Here is a 21,126-nt window from a genome sequence, read left to right as displayed (position 1 = left end):
GACCCCTTGCTTTCCTTGTGGTTGCAGTCTAGGCAGAGTTCTTTCAAAGGATGAGGACAATGTAAACAAAGACCTGGCAGGGAGGAGGAACACAGACCTTTCCAGACTTATTCCCATGGTGGGAGTGCAGATCCCGCAACAGAGAGGAAACCCAGCCTGGAGGTGGGAGAGCCACAGTCTGCTTCTTCCAGTCTCGGAGGGGATTTAGGCTTCAGTGTCTTAATGATGAGACTAATGGGAGTCATTGCATGAATTTGAAGAAATCTGGAAAACGTTGCTTTAACTATATTCATTTACATATTGACACTTAATTAGCAACTTCAGAGAAACTTAATCATTTTAGTGACTTTCATGTTCAGAAATTCTCATTCCAGAAGTTTTCAAAGAATAACAATGAAAGACATGGGGGAGGGGGACCAGTCAAAGGTAACACTTTATTATTATTATTATCTTAGAAGGAATTCACCAAAGGCTTCATATTATGCTATGGCATCTTTAATTATAAAAATAAGCAAATAAAATAACTTGCATCTGTCATTACCATATGTTTCATAACCTTTATATGCACATGGAGCTTAAAAATGTAATTTAACAATAAATAATGACATATACCAGATATGCTCACTGTTTATTCCAGTACTCAGCCAAAAACCTAAATATCATTTAAATTATAAATACATAATGCAAATATAATGGCACAAAAATGTCTAAAGTGCAACCAAATCACAATAGAGGAATCATGCAAACTGGTCTAGGACAGCCCCCACAAAACGCTGTGCAGCAAACAGAAGATGAAGCTGAAGATAAAAGAAAGAGTCTGGTGAGAGAGGGTGGGATGGGGAAAAGAGAAGCAAAAAACTAGCAACATTGTGAGAACTGCTTCTTTCCATATTTGTTGGTATATGTATTGTAGATACATATATAAATATCATCATGGGGAGAAAAGGGGAGGGGTTGGGTACCACGCTTTAAAAAGGTCACAACCAACGAAGAGAATCTACCAGACTGAACTAAGAGAAATTTTTGCTAGGAATCCTCAGGAACTACTTGTTGCATTCAGGGTCCTGGCTTAGTGGGTTTGCGAAATGGACACAACACACACACTTGAATCATTTCTGATTCAGAGAAGTCAGCCTTGCCTGGGGATAGGTGGTGGTGGGGAGGGAGGGGTGAGTCTAACTTAGAGTATGGTCTACCTGATTTCCAAGAGGCTAAGGCAGTGTCCATGTGTTTGGGGACCTGGGGATGGGACAGTTCTGAGTATAAAAATGTCCTTGACAATCTGATGTCAGCACGCTTAGAGGCTTTGTGGGGACAAAGGCAGCAGTGGCTGTGCTGCTGCTGCTGCTGCTGGGTTCTGCTGCACTTGCTCTTGGTCCTGGAGCAGCATGTGACTGATTTTAAAGGCTTTGTGGTAAAGTTGTATTGCTTTTCATTTTTCTGGAAATGTGCCCTCCCTCCTCCCACCAGGATCCCTATTTCTCGATTTGGTCAAATCTTGAGTTTAGCCTAGTGAGAGTCAAGCACCAATAATTTCTACCTAAGCGAGTTTGGAGTGGCCCCTGCAGAACTACCCCTCCTCCCTCTTCCTCTCTCAACATTGACCTTTGGTGGGCAGTGACACTCATAAGGGACTTTTGGGTTTAAGGACGGTAACCCTGAGAAACTACTGTTGTTCATAGATAGGTTCATCATTTGGCTTTGGTGGTCGCCATCTTGTAAACATCATGGCATAAATGATCAAACCACCAGCTCTTTTTCCCTCTTTCTTGCTATCTTTTTTTTCTTTCTTTTTTTTTATGATCCTACAGAGATGGTCCAGCTGCCAGGACTACTTTGGCAGGCAGCATGCTACAGGACAAAAATGTAAGAGGAGTTTATTAAGGCTGGACAGCCCAGGGTTATTTATACTCCCTCAGCCCCAAGTGCTCCAGAATAAAGACCCAAAGGCTAATTGACTCATTCCTGATTGATTAAATGGAAAATCTCCCACCCCATCATCATTACCAGAGTTGCAGGCACTGATGAAAGGTAAGGAGTCAGGAGCTGCCACTTCCCAACACAAAGTTGACCCTTTTCACACCGTGATTGGTCCAAGGCCAAAGGGATGCTCTGTTTTGTTCATTGCTGTAATTCCCAGTTGGATGTGACAGAGTTATTTCAAGATAGGTCAAAGTCAAAAGTAGCCTCTGGGTTGAGGTGGGCTGGGAGGTGAACATTTTACCTGGGGTCCTTCAGATAAACCTGTTAGTTTTCCCTATCTCATATAAGCCCATCTTAAGTTTTGATGTTGAGTTAAAACTATTCTACCCCCATAGTTATAAAAAAGGCCACGAGGAGCGTTTATGTGGATATCTGGAAGTGAGATAGTTATTCCATTCCCAGGAAAAGAAAAATAAAGCTAAGTTACAAAACTAAATCTATATGCAATAAAGTTATTATATCCTGCTTTGCTTAAGCAGAGTTCTCTGGAATTTATGTACAGTACATTAGTTTTCAGCTATTTATATTCCACAGTTAGACCTTAAGATTCTCTGGTTTTTAAGACAATTGTTAAAGATACTTTTAAAGCTCTGAGCAGTTACAGTACGTAAAGATGTTAGCTTTTTGTTTTTCATTAGATGCAAGAAGATGAAGGCTCAAAGTCTGGTTGGAGAGGCAGGCTTGAGCAATTTGGTAAATGTGTCAGAAAGGAAATTAGACATTGGAGGATCACTAGCTCATTAGAGATCAAGAATTCAAACATGACATTCATATTCGTCCATGGCCAGCACAGATTCATAACACGAATTGCATTTAACATCTTTATGAGCAGTTAAGACATGCATTTAAATAAAGTTGTTGCTTATCAGCTAACTCTACTAGGGCAAACATTCTAAAGGGATCCACATCTTCAAATTACAATGATGGGGGAGTTACATGAAAGTTTTGTGATTGAGGGTGATTGGGGTCGGGAAAGGACATGGCAGAGGAAAATTGATAGAAGACATTATTTTCTCCTACGGAGAGGCAAAATGATGGAACATATTCTGGTTGTGGGAATGCTGCCATTGCAGAATATTGGGATTGTGATTACAGAAGCCTAGTTTCATGCAGTTTTCTTTAGGGGGAGGATAGAAAATAGGAACTACTTAAAAAAAAATTAAACCAGGCACAGTACACTCGAAGTTGGTGTGTCAACACCCCTCAAATGATACTAGTTGTGGTGAGGTTTGTGAATACCTCTCCCTGGTTATGCACTCTCATGGGAGGTGCGTTTGCTATGGGAGGGAGAGTCCCCCTCACCTCGGAGGTTCCTGAGGAGCACTTTCAGCTTCTGGGGCTCACTGGTGCGCCTCCTGTTGAAGTCAGCTCGTGCGTGGGTTTGGGCACAGTGGTCTGCCTGCAGAATTTGGAAGAGACTGGCCATGTTGGGCCCAATTTTCTCCATCAGGCTATCTCTGATTTTGGTGACGGTGTCAGCATCACATTCTAGGAGGCTTCGGATGAGTATGTTGTAGTATCTGTGAGGGGAAAGAGTGCACAGGTGGTGATCACTCATTAAGTTAAGCATGACCCCGACTCCAGCCAGTATCAGTCCCACATGGACAGATGGCGCACACAAGAACAGCTCGTCATCTGAAGGTGGCTTTTTTCCCTAATAGTCTCTTCTTAGTTTGGGTGTATTTGCTTCTTGTGTTAATCAACTGTGAAAGGCAAGTCTGTCTTCATGTTTAGAGTTTGGGAGATGTAGGCAACACTTTGAATAACAAGCTAACTACAATATCTGAGATACCTAGAAAGCCAGAATTGTAGGGCAGGAAAAGATCCCAGAGACCCCTGGGTACCAGTTTCCTTCTCATTTTGGCGAAAAGAAACAAGGTAGAAAAGCTAATGTGACTTGCCCAAGAGCACACGATGGGTTAGTCAAATACCACAGAGGGACCCCAACACACCCATATTAGTGATCATACACGTGGGTTGATAATTATTTTAATTCTCTTTACATCTTTGCTTTGCTTTAGTGGTTAGTGAGTACAGGTGTATGTACATATAAGTGCATATTCTGACTGAAGTTCTAAGGTTCTTGTCTCCTGTGTCTCAATTGCTTTTCTAGATTATCTGTTATCTAGATATCTATGATAATCTGCTTATCATACCCTCAGCTAGCTTTGTTAAAGTCTGTTGAGGCTCTAATTTTGATTATCTTTCGAGGGTGTGTGGCTGTCAGATGGCCTGGTGCCAAGCAAAGCAGGTATGGAAGAGGAAAGATGGGTGGCCTGGAAGGGTTCTTGCTGTTCAAATTACATGAGCTTTCTCACACTGTTTTGGACATCTTATAGATGCTTGGCTATTATTACTCAGTTAGCATTTGCTGGTTTTGTGATGGCTTTCTGTCCATGACTAGGTTGCCAACAACTAGAAGTTATTATTTGGATTTTATTTCTTTGCTTTCTTTGCATCCCTCATGACCAAATGTCATTGTATTATATTGCCCACTCACTTTAGATTTATTGATTCTGGTGTGTGTGTGTGAGTGTGTGTGTGTGTGTTCACTGTGAAGGCAGAGTTTTAAAAGTGTAAGTAAGTTCTCTAATAAGTCATGCTTCTTAGAGAAAAAATTATCTGGAGGTCTAATAAATTTTATACAGAGTCTTCTGTTTGATTGATATAAATTACCTTCATCTTTGCAGCCAATCCTCTAAATACTCAAATTCACAGCTAAATGTTATGACTCGGAAAGAATAAAGCTGTCTAATGTTTATAGCACATAAGCTCTTGTCCTATTCTTTGGGAGGACAGTTGAGGTATTTTCCAATTTGGGTTGGAATGTGTCTGCTCCATTATGAGGTGTCAGTTGTCAAAACCCATTAGCCGTGTGTTCACTAGTGGCAGACTCTCGTGATGGTCACGACCCGCAATATTTATGTGAATATTTCTGTGGAAAAACCCTTTCCTCAGAGGAGCCCACGGATCTCTGGGGCCACAGGATCTTCTACAAAAAGAAATTTGTTTATTTTTAACTCACCTCTGGAGCACAGGATCAGACATCTTTGCAGACTAACCTAACCCCCAGGAGAGGTCTTTCAAAGGGCATACAGTAAAGAGAATGGAATATGAGCAATGAAGCAAAGCAGTCACCCTTCTGTGAATGAGCAGGAGGGAACAGGGGACTGCAAATGAAGTGCAGTGCCTGGGTCACTGCTAGAGTCCTGGCCATGTCCCTCCCTCTGGGAAGAATTGCATCCAGCTGTGGGTAACATTGGGATGCTCTGGCACAGAAGAACATTTTCCAACCCTTTGGAAAGTGCATGAGTCAAAGTAGATCTTACTTGGATGGAGAACTGGAGAGAAAACTGGTTTTGGAAAAACTGAGAATAAACAAACGGCTTTGCCCCAACAGCTTCAGACATCTACACACTGATCCTTATACACCCCTGAGTTTTGTGAGCTCTGCTAAAATCCGGTTCCCCTGGGTCACTTCCTCTGTTTTAGAAAGAGATTCATTCTTAGAGGATAGAGTGCAAGAAGAACTCTATAGCTTAGAAGTTAATCTTCTGTTTCTAGAATGAACCAGGTATGTAATGTGAGTCTTGGAAAAAAGGCTGGAAAGTGTGATAATTTCTTAGAAAAAAAATTGAAAGAAAGGATAGTTTTTTCTTCTCATGGAGAATTTAAAGTTCTTGTTTGAATGAAAAGTCCAGTACCCAAGGAAACTCAGCTTCTGTAGAAGCTTTGGAGCCATTTGTTTCCTGTGGCCTCATGTTGCCAAAGTGCCTGCTCTCTTTTTGTGAGAAAATTCCTGTCTTTGCTGTTGTTTTCTCTGCCAGCCCAGCTATGGTACCTTGTCTTGGTTGTTTTGAAAATGTCCCTTGATAGCCTTACTGCTGTTAGTTTCCCCTTCCCTCTTTCATATGTGTCTTTCCTAGTTCTCTCGTGGAGTTTGGTTCGCTTAACAAGGACAAGAGAAAAGAGCTCCTGAGAATGTCAGCAAGCTCCTGATTCTATTAGTAGCCCCTTGAAGACAGGAGCAGTGGCCAGACTGTCATTGTGTCATGATGATGAATAGGTTTACCTTTATTCCACTGAGGTCTGGATCATGGCATTTACCTTTGGGATATGCTGGTCAATAAAAGAGATCTTTCCTATAAGTCACTACTAAGGATTGATTACTTACGAGGTTGCGTCTCCGTCCAAAATTGCCTTAGCAAGTGTCAGGTATTTGCTAAGTGCGCTTCTGTACTGTATCACTGTAACTTTTGGTATGATGTGTCTTTTCTCTGTGCACAAAGTTAATTGAAGACCAGCATGGGACACATATTTATTCAGTTGTGCTTAGTATTCTATTTTTGGATCTTGGACATTTCCTGCAGATTTGCTGGACGTCAGTTTTGAAGGAGAAATCAAATTGCTTGGCTCAAGGCCATGTGAGTTCTAGGCCCAAGTGGTAAAAACCTTCAAACATATCTCTCATTTCTTTGTATTTCTTGTTCTTCAATCAGTAAAATGTGATAGTCCTGAAAACCTCTGTATCTCCATCTATGATATTCTGTGTTTTCATGGGCTTGATATACATTTTCCTTCTCAGTTTAACAAAAACAGTGTAGGGTGCCTTTGCAGAAGTATCTATGAAGCTTCCTTTACTTTCAGAGTAGGGGGTCAGATATGCTACAATGAGTTGGTGGGCTAACTGTTCTGACTACCCAGATGCAAAGGAAGCATGCTTCCTTCTTTTCACTTTGAAAATTACATCCCTGACTCTTTTTTCACCTTGATAAAAAGTAAGATCAGATATTCTCCATAGCTACTATTTCAGCCATGCATATCCAAATACACACATACTGCCTAGGAACCTTCTGTGTGAAGGTTTATAAATAGTCCTTTGTTTCCCTTGATCAATATTATTCTTCTGTTTCCTGTTCCCTATCCATGCCCTAGAGAGTTGGAAGCGTTGACAGTTTTCCCACTCTGGATCTGGATTGGTTTAATTGGTTCCCAAGCCTCACACCACCCTGCCTGCCTGTTTGATTTTTCCCAGCTACCTCAGGGTTGGAGGAGTTATTTTCAAATTCAACTGGAGGGACTTCAGCTGTACTTTTTCTTTGAGATACATTTTTCGTCTTGGAAAACCCCTTTGGCTGGATGCTGATCCAGTCACAGGATTTTGGAATCCCTCAGTCCCTAATCTCATGATAGATAAGTCACAGGAAGGTGGAATGAACCTGTAACTGCTTCCTTTTGGAATGCTGTGTGTCTGTGGTGGGACTGGGGCTGGAGAGGCAGGATGTTTCATGAGGGTGAGGAGTTTAAATAAAGTAAATCAAGCCCAGCATGGAACCGGAAATCTCTACAGTCCCGAACAGGAATAATCCTAACCAGTTGGAGTGAAATACTTGCAGTAAGTTAAGAGCTGTATGGAAGATTTTGGTCTTCAAGGGCTGCCCATACTTCTCCCCACTGAAATTTTCCAGTAACTGAGCTTCCCATGATGAAAAGGGGGGATGAGAAGATATTCTTAGTGACCATTGTCTAAAGGTATTAAAAATAAGGCATATACTAACAGGATAAATGACCCTGCCAAAATTCTTTCTACTGTCGTTTTCTGAAGTTGGAATCACCAGGCCAGTGTCTGCACTACCCTTGATACCAGATCTCTCCTTTTGTCATGGAAGGGGTTGCTTAAATGTAGTTGGTGTTGCATTGAAATTGGTCACACATCACATTAAGTTCCATGTTTTCTCACAGGTTCTTGAAGGATCTGCATTTGTTACAATAACTATGTTGGTAGATACCTCCTCCTTAACCACTGCATATATACATAACTTTGTCTCTCGTTCCAATATAAGAAGTTATCATTTGTTTTCCTCTTAACTCTTAACTTCTGTGCAACAAAAATTTTCGTAAGAATTTGAAAACCAAGGCTGAAGAATCATTGAAAGGAGATCATTGAAAATGGTGTAAGAGCCCCGTGGTCAGATCACTTCCAAGGACTAGGCAAATAGTTTTTGAAAACTGACTTGTTTTTGAAATCAGGCCACTCTCCTATAATAAGAGTGAATGGGAAATTTTCAGTCTGTTTCCTTGGGGACTTTCACCTTTCCCTGGGAGGAGGTGCTTTTCTAGTCCTTTAGTAACATATATGCATATGAACTAACTCTTCCTGAACCCTAGGAGGTCTTAAATGCCTGCCACTGTCTAAAGGAGCATGGTGGCACGTGGCCAGAAAACTAATCATTTACAATTGCGGCAAGTCTCAGGTGGCCAGAATCACAGACACAGGACCTGTGTTTGTGAATATATGCAGATTTGGCTGGGAGTCAAAAAAGCATAGAACTTCAGGCCTGGGAATCAAGTCTGAATCACAATCAACTTGATCTGTCCAGCCTGCCCTGCCGCTGCTGTTCTGCCACACCAGCTCCACCAGCTTTCTCTCTGGAAACCTGTGTAATGCACCCATATGTCAGGAAGATGCCAACTCTTTCAGGTCCTAGGAATTCACGCCAAGTTGCTAAGGGCAGCAAGCCAAGGGCAAACAAAGGCGTGCTGCTGAGCTATGAGTAGCTCCGTGACTCTGAGCCACGTAAGAGCTCTGGGATGAGTGTGGTCTGGGCAACCACCAGTACATCACCTCAGGAAATCTTGAACTAGAGCAACAGGGTAACTTAAGACCCTTAAGGTCCCTGGGAATGGTTGAGATCAGCAATTGCAGTTTTCTCTAAGACACTGGGTCTCTGGGACGGGAGCAGGCTTGTTCTGGAGATGCCCAGTGACTGCACGTGGCACTGATCAGAGATGCATGCAGATGGAAAAATCTGCATTATGACATTTGGCCAGAGTTTTTCTCAAGCCCAGTTATCATATGCATAGTCATGGTTTCAGTGAAATCTGATGTTTCAAATGGTGGTTTCCAGAAACTTTACCATGTCTTTCAGGCTCAAAGCAAGAAAGGACCATGAAAATGCACCCAGCGATGCTGCAGATGAAGCACTCTATTACCTGTATGGAAAGATTTTTCCTATAATGGTGGAAAAAAAAAACCCAAGCTGCTTAAACTGTCACACCCAATCACAAACGTATTTTTTCCTGCAAAAGCTGAGAAGACTGCAAGCTAAAATAAGAGAGTGACTATAGCAATTTAACCCTCCTTCCCAGTCTGGCTCTGCCAGCCAGCCACTCCCTCCCCATCTCCTGATTGCAAAAAAAAGTGGACTGAGTTCATACCGGTTGGAGAAGTGACTGGGAAGCTGGACGACTTCTGTCATGGCTTCGGGGTTCCGCTTGGCGATGCTGCACACGTTCAACTTGGTGTAGCATTCCTCCTGCACCTCGGCTATCATCCTCTGGAAAGTGGAGCACCTCCGAATGGCGAGGAAGACCTTGGCGGTGATCCCATTGGCAATGCACTTTAAGCTCTCTTTGACAAATGCTTTTCCCTGCCATGGAGGAAGCATAAGAGGGAAAGCTCGAGTTTGATTTGGCACAAGTGTGGGGCCTACAGCATGGGGCCATAAGGGGGTTTGCCTTGGCCATTGGTATTATCCTTGCCATGAGATTTATCTCTGTGGCCAAGGAGGAAAAGAAAAAAAGCAGGGGAAAAAACTGCCCCTTCTCTCTCAGATTATCTCGAGGACCTAAGGACCTCAGTAATGAAATAAGAAAGAAAAAAAGATAGAGAGAGATGAACCATAATCAAGCACCCTGTAGGCTGAAAATTGTATTCTGGGGATTGAGCCTGTGAGAACTCATATTGCAAGATAGGATGCTAGGTCGTATGGTGAGAAGAATTTTTTTTTTAATTTGCTTTCAAAGAGGAAAAGCCTTTCTCTTCACCACCCCTCCTCGTACAAGCCAGCCTCTGACAGCTCCTTAACAATCACACGTAGAGGGGGGCTGGGAAGTTTCTTCTCTAGGGCCTATTTCCTGGCCCATAGTGTGCATGTGTGTACACACTTTGAGATGGACTTTTGAATGAGCAGGCTGATTCCTTAAAAGTCTGGTTCCTTAGAACAATGGTCGAACACATGCTTAAAGACAAGCAGCTCACAGGAGCAAGGGTCAAGGTCTTATTACCTGAGTGTCAAATTTAGCAGCGCTGAACAAGAAGGATTTACAGATGTCAAGCATCCCATCTGTGTCACAGGTGGCGTTTTCCAGGCATGCAAAAGCCCCACAGCCAACCTGCAGAGCACTGTTGAGGCAGCGAAGCACTTCAGCTGAAAGAGACAGACACATCCAATGCATCAAATGGTGAGGACAACTGGTGGGATTAAGTGGGTGCAGGGGAGGGACATCGGAACTGAACCTACAAGTCAGCCTGAGGGGCCACAGATGGGCGCAAGCCAGGTAGTGTGGGGATCAGAAAGGGGATGCATGGGCTTTTGTACTTGTAAGAGCTAGTGCAATGAAGGACAGGGAGTGAGATAGTCTCCTGATCCTACCAGTAACTAGAGAAGCAAGGTTGGAGTCTGTGGAATACCCAGTGCCTAAGCACGTCTGTGGAATCAAAGGTCATGGCTTAGCACTTGAAAGGTGGTCCCATTGAGGAGGTGGAAGGGCCAGAAGAATCCATCTGGTTTTCAAAAAAACACAATCCATGGGGTATGAATCTAAATGGGAGAGATTTGCCAGGGGGCAACTTAGAGACCCTTCTGCTTGGGACTGGTCAACTTACCGTGGTCATATTGGTAGACAGGAATGCGATTTATGCATGTCTCCCCCAACCCCCTCCACAGATCAGTGCTTGGAGATGTGTATAATCTTTCATATTAAAGGCCTCTGTTTCTTTCTCTCTCCCTCTCTCTCTTTTTTTTTTTTCTTTTTAAGAGAATCACAGGTGTGGATTTACAAGGCCAAGGCACCCCTTGTGCAAGACTGGAAGAAAACCGCAAAGAACTTGCAGGAGGCTTTCTACATTCTGGATAAGATCTCCCATAAAAGTAATTTCTCTCCCACAGGGGAGGGGGGTGTTCTGGCAGGCTGCTCGGCAAGAAATGATCTGCAGCTTTCATACCGTAGGATTCTCCTCCGAGATCAAAAGCATGGTTCAGTTAGGCTTCCCCACCCCCTCCCACCACCCGCAGCCTCTGGGATGTTACAAGTCATTTCCCTAATTATATATTTCCACGCATTCAAATTATAACTTTGCTTTAAGCAGTTTTAATATACATTAGGGCTGCTATTGTTTTAGGCAAGCTCGAATTGTGAATCACGGCATCTCTATAGCAACTAACTACAAAAGGAAGTGAAGCAAAAGCTCTCCTCTAGGCAGGGACCTGTGCTCTTTCAAGGGAGCATGGTCTGCAGCATTTGACACCCGAGAGCCCAGCTCTGCTGAAGGTTGCGGGGAGAGTGGGCAGAGATGCAAGAGGAGCAAGTGGGGCATGAGAAGTCAAAGGGCAGAGGTGTCAGTGCCCGCTTCTTCACGTCTCTCATCCTCCAAGAACAACATCGTGCACAGTTAGCTGTTCCAGGGAGACCTCTCCCCTGGGGCAAGCAAGCCTTTCTGCTTCACAAAGATTCTTTTTTCAAGGGCTCTTTGGCCAAGGGCAATTGAATGGAGGGAGAAAGACAGACAGAGAGAGAGAGAGAGAGAGAGAGAGAGAGAGAGAGAGGCAGGCAGCGGTGTTGGGGGTGGGATGTATAAAGGCTTTCTCTGAATCCGCCCTGGATTTGTCAGACTGGAGGGCTACGGTTTGGAACACCAGTTCAAAGAGAGAGCTTTTGTGCCGGTTATCAAAAGAGGCAGCAAAGTCAAGTTAGAGGGTTTCAGGGTGGTAGGAGCAGGGACCGCATCAGGCTAGCCATGCCTCACCTTGCAATCAGCCCCTGGAAAGTAGAGAGAGCGCTTTGAAGCATGCCAACATGCAAGCCTCTCCCCCGCCCCCTCCCCCCAGGAGGGTACGTGCCAGATTTCAGGCAATCAGGCTAGGCTTATGCAATGAAATACCCTCAGCCCAGCGCCCCAGCTTCTTCGTTAGTTGCATGCAATTTATTAAACAAAGGAGCTCCACTTCCTAAGGCTATTGGATTACACTGGCAGTTTATTGCCATTAGGCATGAAGCACATTTATTATCAAGATCCGCCGTCACAGACACAGTTGCAAAAGTGAGAGGCAAATGAGGACAGCCCTTCGGGGGAGAAAGCGTGGTGGGTCTGCGCTTACCTGAGCTGTGAATCGCCACCCGGGATTTCCTGGGGTTCACAGAGTCATTCTGCTCCGCCTCATGGGTTGCAGAAACACCAATCACCAGCACCAGAAGCACTGCTGAGTTTTGGAGCATTCTCTGAGAAGTTTCCGCTAAGTTGTTGGTTTTTTTTTCTTCCCCCCCCTTTCCTCTCTCCCTCTCCGGGCTTGAGTGAAGATGTGGATCTGGATACCCTGAAGGCGTAAGTGAGGATTTGGTGAGGAGTGTTGGTTGCTCCTGATGCTGCTCCTGAGGACGCTGCTGCTGCTGCAGTGGCTGCCTCTTGCACCTCTGGCTTTTGCAAACTGGGGGCCCAAGAGCTGCACCCAGGGATTTTATAGCCGTTCTTATCGGTCCTCAGGATCAGGGACCAATCAGGATTCTCAACTGGGCTGGCTAGCCAATCGGAGAGCTCGCTTATTCAGCTGGAGCTTTTTGACTTCTTAGAAATATTTTCCAGCACATTAAAAGTACCTGCTGCCAATGTTTCATATGGGTATGTGGCTGTGTGTGCAGAGATGTGTGAAAAAGCTGTTTTCCTGGAATTAAAGGATAACTTTGTATTGATTGAACTAAAGGGGAGAGGTCTTATGAAAACCTCTCCAAGGTGCTTTTGAAATCCAACTTTTTTTTTCCCCTTGAACTGAGCTATTTGAGGAAAATGTGTAGCGTGGGTAGGCAGGGTGGGGAGGTGTGATTCCTTTGGAGTAGAGTTTAACCTAATTACAACAGTTTGAGTTTAATTTTAACAGTATGTTCCTTGTTCTTTGTGTTGTAAGCCACATAGGCAATATCTTCACATCTTTGTGTGTGCATAGGCACATGCATTGCACATCACTGAATCAGTGTGTCTTTGGGCTGTACGTTAGTGTGTGAGAGCCCTTGCAGGAGGGGTGTGTGTACATGTGAACAGGCCTTGGTGAACTGAGAACCGATGGCTCTGAGTTGTGGCGCCTGCCCGCCCTGCCTCCCATTCTTCTATGACCTTGGTCAGTAGCTCCTACCTTGTCTTACCTCTGTTTTCAGATCTGTAAAATGTAGAGCTGGCCTCTTGTGACTCTGGTATTCCTTTTGCTTTTGCAACAATATCATTTTCTAGCATTGTCAGTTAACTTTTGGCTCCATCTTTTCAGTCACCAGTAGAATTCCAAACTCCAGGTGTGCTAGCTATCAGATACTCACATGTACTCCTGCCCCCTCCCACCACACACACACACACACACACACGCACACACACACACACACACACCAGGCAGAAATGGAGAAGCCCTGAAAATTAATAAACTGTGTATTCAGGTCCAGCAACTTCACAATCACATTGGAACAATAACCTAGTCAAAGCAAGGCTAAACCTGCTAGGAAAACCAGTGCACTTCTTGGGGAGATTAAGAAAAAGAAGGGAAGCAGGCTGAAGAAAAAGGAGGGCAGGGGAAGACCATACTGTGTAGCAGGGAAGACTGATAAACTCTAGACTTAATGGGAAAATTACACTGGAATCACGAATCATGCCTAGTATAGGAGTGCATATTTTTTGTAAGTGGGTTGTGGGCAACATGAAGGCTTATCCCTAACTTGTGAAGGAAGTTAATGATCCAGCAGAGGACTTCTCAGGGCAGAAGGGCTTCATTAAAGACTGAAGTGGTGAAAGGATTAAATAATGAAATCTTTAAAAAATTTGGGGAGGTAAATGAGAAAATATCATTAGTGATTTGGGCAGATTTGGGCAACATGCTCTTGTGAAAAAAAAAAAAAAGAGCCAGTGGCTTCCATTTAAATCCTCTGACCTTGGAACAGAATTTGAAGAAAGAGTGCCAACTCTTTTAGCCTCTGTGTTTCTGTCTTGGGGAGTGGGTGGGGAGAAAGTAAGATTGCCAGGTTATTCAAGCCCAACCTTTGCAAACAAAGATGATTTGGAAAGCAGGAGTATTTTTTAACAAAAGGTATAGAAAGAATGAAGGATGGGGGAACTACCTAAAGGGAGAAAGAGGATTTCAGATTTCACTAGATAACACATGTATTTCGATTTATATTAACTGACAATATCAGTATTTCTATGGAATCTTCTGGAATGAGTATTGGGTTGTGAGTAAGGAGATGGTAAGAAAATGATGAGATCTGGAGGAAGATAAATTCAAGATTGTTGTCCCTGAGAGTCTGGCAGACAAGTTGGGAAGATAATGCCACTTCAGTGTAATTTTGAGGGCTGAAGATGGCAGCAAGTTATTTGGCAAATCATGTGCTGAGTCAACATGGCTTAAAGAGTTGGGGAGGCTTCACGGTTGGGTCTTCAAGGAGTGGACAGTAGGGGAAAGATATATTGCGTTGTCAGAATTTAGAGGAAATCTATGATATGTCTATGTATCATATATCATATCATATCATATCATATCATTTTGTTTTCTGCAAAGCTCTGAGTCTTTTTCTATGGTAGATGGATGATGACGCAGTGTAGCCTGTCTGCTCTCCTTCAGAAAACAGACTTGTACTCTCCCCCAAAATCTTGACTTGTGTTCCTCAGCATTCTTGACCTTCTGAGCCCTGTTGATTGTTAAAGGTACTGCTGCTTGTTTCCCTTTTTGGACTTTCCCAGTGTGGGAGAATTGGTTTGGTAGATTGATGGTTTTCCCTTCAGCCATTCATGTTCTTTTCCCAACTCTCTGATGCTCACACTAGGATACAACAGCCTTTTAAGGATCAGGTTGTGTTTTATGTTTTGTGCTTTTCTCTGATGCTGATTTGTTGTTGCTCCTGATTTCTCTCACTGAACATCATGTTTGGTCTGCAAGTTTGATGCTAAGTGTGCCAAGTGTTTCATAATGGCAGGTAAACTATCATTTGAAGAAATACAATAGTGGCCAGCATACTAGTTTGACTATAACTAGTGTGCACGTCATACTTTTGAAAATGTCTGAGGGGGCAGCTGAAGTCTGAGTGGAAATGCCCAGCATGAAACTTGTTCCCAGATGTCCCTGGTATGAGGATATCTGATCGTTAACAATCATTGTGTTATCTGTTGGTCTTAGACCTGGGGAAAGCAATAGTACAAATCTCAGGGACTCTGGAGGTAATGGCTTATTATAACTTCTGGAGGTCTGAGAGGATGAGTTTGGATATATCAGATTTTAGGGCTTCAGTTTTTACATGGAAGAAACAGAGAGTCATTAGGGTTCTTGAGAAGGAATTGCTGCATGATGCTTTGAAATTCATGTTTGGGGGAAAATCTTTTCATCACACATATAAAACAGATATATGGTTTGGAGGAAGAAAAGAATGGAGACTGTCAAAATAGTGACACCAGTTTGTGTTGATGAACAGTAGGAACCACAACAGTGGCAGGCAGGAAAGGAAGAGAGGCGAATATGAGACATATGTTGAGTGACAATAAAATCATCAGTTTACTTAAGTATTTTCATGGGACAAACTTTGTTCTAGTTCGTTGATAGTGGAGCTGTTATGCATTGGCATTTACTCTCCCCATTTTCCACTATGATTTGTAATTGATAGCTCTCCATAGCATCTCTGTTAGGCAGGTAGTCTGTATAGGTAGCACTTGACAAAAGGCCTTCACTGTGCATTGTGTGAGTGAGGAATCTTTCGAAGCTTGGCTGCTGGAGTTGGAGGCACCTCCAGATGCAGGGGATGGGAGCCGAGGGGACCCTGGGCCATTATCCTTGAGCAGGGAAAATGGTATGAAGTGAGTGGGAGAAGCTGCCAACACCTAAGTCTGGGTGATGATGCTTGGCAGCGCCCGTGCAAGGCTGGCAGGAGTTCATTAAAAAGATTAAGCCAAAAACCTCTGGGACGTTGTTGGATTTGGCCAGCTTAAAGCTAGGTAGTGTAAGGCACTTGGCCTTGCAGTGGAGAAGAACCCCAAAGAGCAGTTTCTTGATGACGGGTCCCTCTGTACTCAGAGTGAAGGCCCACCAAAGTGGGTCTGATGTAGTGACCCAGGCTGTGCTCTTTTCCTGTGAGAATTTTGGACCAGCATTTTTTTTTTAAGGTGGAGGATGTTGGGCTGTTGAGTCATGTCCTCCTGACCCCAAAGAAGGAGAAGTAAAACAAGGAAAATGAAGGGAAAACAGTGCTTGCTCCATTTTCTATGGTGACACCACCTTTTCTGTATGGATGGTCTCAAATTCTTGAGTGAATCCATCCCATTGGCCCATCTTTGGCTACTTTTAAACTCCACCAAATAAACAAGGCTAGAAGATAGAGTGAGTAGGCAAACTCCACCTTGTTCCTAGTGGCTTTATTGGTTAAGCTCAGGTGTTTTGGAGAATGCCAGGAGATAATTGACCTTCTTGCTTTGTGTTTTGTGAATTCCCTAGCTAAATTCTTAAAATGTGAATGTTATATTTGAGAAACAGTATCTGTTTTCTGAAAATCCAATAGAGAGGGTAGGTTGGAATCATTTTTAGGGTTCATGTTTACTGGGCGACTATCTACTCTACAATAGTCATTGCTACTCTTGCCTCTTAGATATGAGAAAAGGTCTGCTCTCTTCCCTTTCTGCGGGAGAAGCCGTGGAATAGCTTACTCATGGTCATGGTGCATGGTGGAGAAATCTGCTTAGATCTGCTTGGTATAGAGGCAGTTCTAGTTGCTTTGGTTGAATGGCCATTCCAGTGATTGACAAAATACAAGCTTAGAGCCCTGCACCTGGGTGTGCATTGGGAGTGTAGTGGGAAGGGACAGGAAGAAGAAAAGGACAGGAAAATCGAATAGGCTTAAATCAGAACAGGCAAGCTAAAATTAGCCTCTGCTCCTGTTAACATCTGCATTTCATTCATTCAGGTTGAAGTTGTAGTGTCACTTTATATTAGGGAGGACAAATTCTTCATTCTAGGGCAGCCTGCAAATCCTCAAAATTTCACAAGGTATTGAAACAAATATGAAGAGGAATTGTGTGTCACTAAATCTGTCTTTTCAGTCTTTTGGAAGACTAAAAATGGCATTACTCTGTTAAGACACATGAGGGCGCTCGAACCAACCAACAAGGAGGATCTTTAAAAATTTTTTTTGGTTTTTATATTTATTTATTTATGTTTTTATTTATGAATTTATTTATTTTTTATTTTACTTTATGATTCAGTTCTATAGGCTCTGGGATTTCCCTTCTCATTCCCCCAAAACCCTCACCCCTATTGTTTCCTCCCATATTATTACAATAGTATAGTCCTTCAGAAACAGTCCTAAGTCCACCATCTGTTCTTTAAGTGTATTCTGACATTGCTGGCATGGACAGTGGCAGAGACTCCAGCTTCCTATTGGCAAGATATATTTAACAGTTTCATTGGAAGTTCATCTTTGATTTGGAAGTAGAGATGCATACTACATTGTATCTTCATATCTGGATATTATAGTCCCTATTACACAGTTACTATACATCCCCTTAAATGAAAATCCATAAAGTAACATCAACAACAGGAAGAAAATTAGGAAATTTACAACAACATGAAGTTAAATAATATGCTCCTGAAAGACCAAAGTGTTGCTGAAAAAATGAAAAAGATAAAAAACCTTCTTGAAGAAAACGATGCTACTGTATGAACTATGAGTCAGTGAGGAAATTAATAAGAAAAGAAAAAACATTTTGGAGAAATTAAAAACACAAAAATATCAAAACCTATGAGTTGTAGCAAAAACATTATTGAAAAGGCTATTGGTCTTATATTTTGCATGTTTATTAACTTATATTAGAGAGAACATATGATATTTGTCCTTTTGGGATTGATTTATTTCACTGAGCATAATAGTCTTAGTTGGGACTATTTGGTTGCAAATGGTAGAATTTTCTTCTCCCTAATGACTGAGTAATATTCCATGGAGTGGACATACCACCATTTCTTTATCCACTTCTCTTTGGACAGACATCTGAATTATTTCCATGTCTTTGCTATTGTAGATTGTGCTGCTGTAAATACAGGATTACAGATCCCTTTCTCATATGTAGATTTCATTTCCTTTAGATATATCCCCAGAAGTGGAATAGCTGGGTCATACGCAGATCAATGGAACCTTTTCTTTTAAATAATAATAATGCTGATAACTTGTGAATCCTATTTGTGTTTGATGGACCGTGGTTTCCTGTCATTACATTGTATCCTGGGGATAACATATGTTTTTGGTCTGGAGCAATCAGCTGTGACTCGGCCAGTTAGCTTGCATACTAGCCATGGTCATATGTACTTGGAAGTTTTGCAATACATACCATTCTGTTACTGCCCAACAGGGAAATTAGGGTTCGTAATTCTTTTGCTCCAGTCCAAAGGGGGAGGATAATAACCATTTCTGCCTTACTCAAGGGAACTGAGAGGCTACATCAGATGTGTATTTGTGGCACTCTGAGTTCCTTAGTTTATAAAAGGGATTTGTTTCAAAATTGTAGTGAACATTGGTTTTCATCACTGATGGTAAAGAAACTTTCTTTCATTCTTTTTTTCTGTTTGGCATTTTTTCTTCCTGAGATCTCTAGAGAGATGTCGAAGTTGACTAACTGCGTTCATTGTTTCCGTCATTTTCAGTGACCAATCTTACTGCAAGGAAATCCTTGGTGAAGGTGTTGGTGAGAGTGGGAAATATAAGAACACAGCTGTGGACAGATGCTCTCCTGCTTCTTGGTCCTGCCCCTGAATACCTTTTAGAAGAAGGGAGCAGTATGAATGTCTGGGGGCTGCAACAAGTTATCATGTTAATGTGGGTTTGAGACCTCCCAACCAGTTGTCAGTGCAAAGTGTTCAGAGACCAAGGAGCTGGGCTGAGCACTTTTAGCTGGCTAATCCACACATTGGTGATGATGTCTTAAAGTTCTCTATTCTTAGAATGATGTTAATCTCAGGAATCTACAGTCAAGCCATGGGACGAGACATGGATGCTCAAACCTGGACACAAGCAGCATAGGCACTGCGTTAAACTGTAAGCTTTAAGAGCAGAACTGATGGATGATGCCAGTGTTTGTGAAATGGAAATTGTAAGAAGTCTACCCTAGCAACCCATGCTGAAACATCATTTTGACCTATTTAGTCTAAAGCCAGCTTGTCATTTGCAAATTGCTCTTCAGGAATAAAGAAGTGTCTTGCAGCCATTCCTGAGTGCTAGACAGATCTAGCATCGCTACTTCTTTGGCTGAGAAAAGGCAGTGTGGGGAGCAAAAAGTCCTTGTACCAAGTTACCTGGCAAGTTGGCAAAAAAAAAAAAAAAGACCAGACTTGGAGATTATAGATTCTTTTCCTTGACGTTTGAATATATTGCCAAGAAATTTATTATGGCAATTCCGATGAATTTTATAATCAGATTGCATTTAATAAGCTTCAGGCTAAAGTGCAATTAAGATAAACCAGTTCCTGGCTGTGGATTTGTATCATGGGAATAGCCACGTATTCTGATGACTGTATCCAAGTGATAGAATACAGAGTCAGCGTTAGAATGTATGCTGCCAGGGTTTTGTAACAGCAGCGAAAATGCTCACCAAGTACCATTTTATTTGCTTTCACAGAACGTAGTTCTCGTCAGCTGTTTGGGAAATGAACTCTCTCAGTCCTTTTAAAAATTAATTGTAAGGAAATTTAGTGGAATAAATGGAAATCCAAGTGCAGAGGAAACGTATTCTGGCCTCCAGGCAAGAGTTTTTTTGAACATGTCATTCTGCACTCTCTAGTGCCAATGATAGGAAGGGGGAGGAAAAGGGAGAGAAAATGTTACAGCTTTGGAGGAAGCGGTGAGATCCTTAAGGGCATACAAGTCATCAGGGGAGTGGCTGTTGCTAAGACTGGGAAATTTAGCTCAAAAAAGTGTGTAGCAGTGAAATAATGTCTTTTTGCATATAGCAAATTTTAATTAAATTTTTCATTTCTTCTTCCTATATCTTTGCTTATGAGTAATTGCCCCACATAGTTATTATCATTGAATATCTTTGCTGTTTTTCTAGTTTTATTAACAAGGGAAGAGCAGCTTCCTTTCTCTCTCTCCCCCTTTCTGATTCTATCTTTTTAATTTACTTGTGTTTCAATCATTCACAAAAGTCTTTGGAATATAGAAAACAAGGAGAAATTATCCACAATGTTAAAAATCAAGCATTAGAAATGAGAAGAGAGTATTTCCTGATTTTATTTTAACAGATTAAAAAAAATAAAAGGTTCACTTGATAGACAGGCCTCTAATTTTTTTTCTGCAAAACATGGAGAATTGGATCAGTGCTTAGATTTATTTTTCTATGTCTGATGTCTTTGTTGATCGCAGAAAAAGGTGTGTGGATATGGATTCTCTCAAGAGCTTTTCTGATGATATTCTATGCCAGGCGTTCACCACAGCCCAGGCTGATCCTGAGAACACAAGGAACATGTGCACAGGCAGCAAGGCTCTGAGAATTTGGACCTTTATGTAATCCTTGTGTGTCTCCTTTCAAGCAAATGAAATTTTAGCCCCTTCTGAAACCACTTCCCTCACTCACTCCTGAAAATGTTGTCTTTTGTCATCCATTTGGAAAGCACTCCTGAAAGCCAGCTCCTTTTCAGAAGCCGTGAATGCAAAGCTACTAGCTGTAAAGTAGGTTCTGTGAATGGCTTTTCACAGGGAGGGGTAGATTTACTGAGAAAGAGCTGTGCTTTGCTGCAGGAGTCTGTGGCTATTGCCAAAAAGAATCTGCTCTATGGAGAAGTATCCGAATGGTACTGAGGCTGTGCGTACTGAAGGCTTCCGGAAGATGAGACTGGAGACCCAGCCCCACCCCAGCTCACATCACAATTGAATAAATTAACTGAATCCAGCTGCTGCTGTCATGACTGGGGCATGGTTCAGAATTTGGATTTTTTTTTATTAGTTGGAACTTCTCCAGCACCAAAAGAGAGGGTGGTAGGGGTTGGGGTATGTGTGTGTGTGTTTCCTCAAGAAGATTTCAAAAGGTTCCAAGAAAATGGACATAAAATATTGTATGCAGTGTTGTGGTCCTGAAGGTTAAGCCAT

At 42.4% G+C, this 21,126-nt stretch overlaps 1 protein-coding gene across 1 annotated transcript; it reads right to left on the bottom strand.

Moving 5' to 3' along the window:
* Positions 1-416: 416 nt before the first annotated feature.
* STC1 (stanniocalcin 1) lies at positions 417-12,464 on the bottom strand. The gene is made up of 4 exons (XM_040965983.1): positions 12,144-12,464; positions 10,051-10,193; positions 9,202-9,413; positions 417-3,503 (listed from the first exon to the last, which is right to left on the bottom strand). The coding sequence occupies exons 1-4, from the start codon at positions 12,259-12,261 to the stop codon at positions 3,233-3,235; spliced, it is 744 nt and encodes a 247-aa protein (XP_040821917.1). The 5' UTR covers positions 12,262-12,464; the 3' UTR covers positions 417-3,232.
* Between the last annotated feature and the right edge of the window lie 8,662 nt (positions 12,465-21,126).

Source organism: Ochotona curzoniae, unplaced genomic scaffold (assembly GCF_017591425.1).
Source record: "Ochotona curzoniae isolate NIBS_2020 unplaced genomic scaffold, NIBS_Ocur_1.0 scaffold_4505, whole genome shotgun sequence".
NCBI classification, from domain to species: Eukaryota; Metazoa; Chordata; class Mammalia; order Lagomorpha; family Ochotonidae; genus Ochotona; species Ochotona curzoniae.
Note: the sequence above shows the minus strand (reverse complement) of the source record. Positions and strands in the feature narration are given on the sequence as shown.

Excerpts from the sequence above, each read along its gene's own strand:
- STC1 (XM_040965983.1), bottom strand. The coding sequence starts at position 12,261 with ATGCTCCAAAACTCAGCAGTGCTTCTGGTGCTGGTGATTGGTGTTTCT. Across the intron at positions 9,414-10,050 it reads CTGCTAAATTTGACACTCAG|GGAAAAGCATTTGTCAAAGA; the intron begins GTAATAAGACCT and ends CCTCCATGGCAG. Across the intron at positions 3,504-9,201 it reads CCCAGTCACTTCTCCAACCG|ATACTACAACATACTCATCC; the intron begins GTATGAACTCAG and ends TTCCCCTCACAG.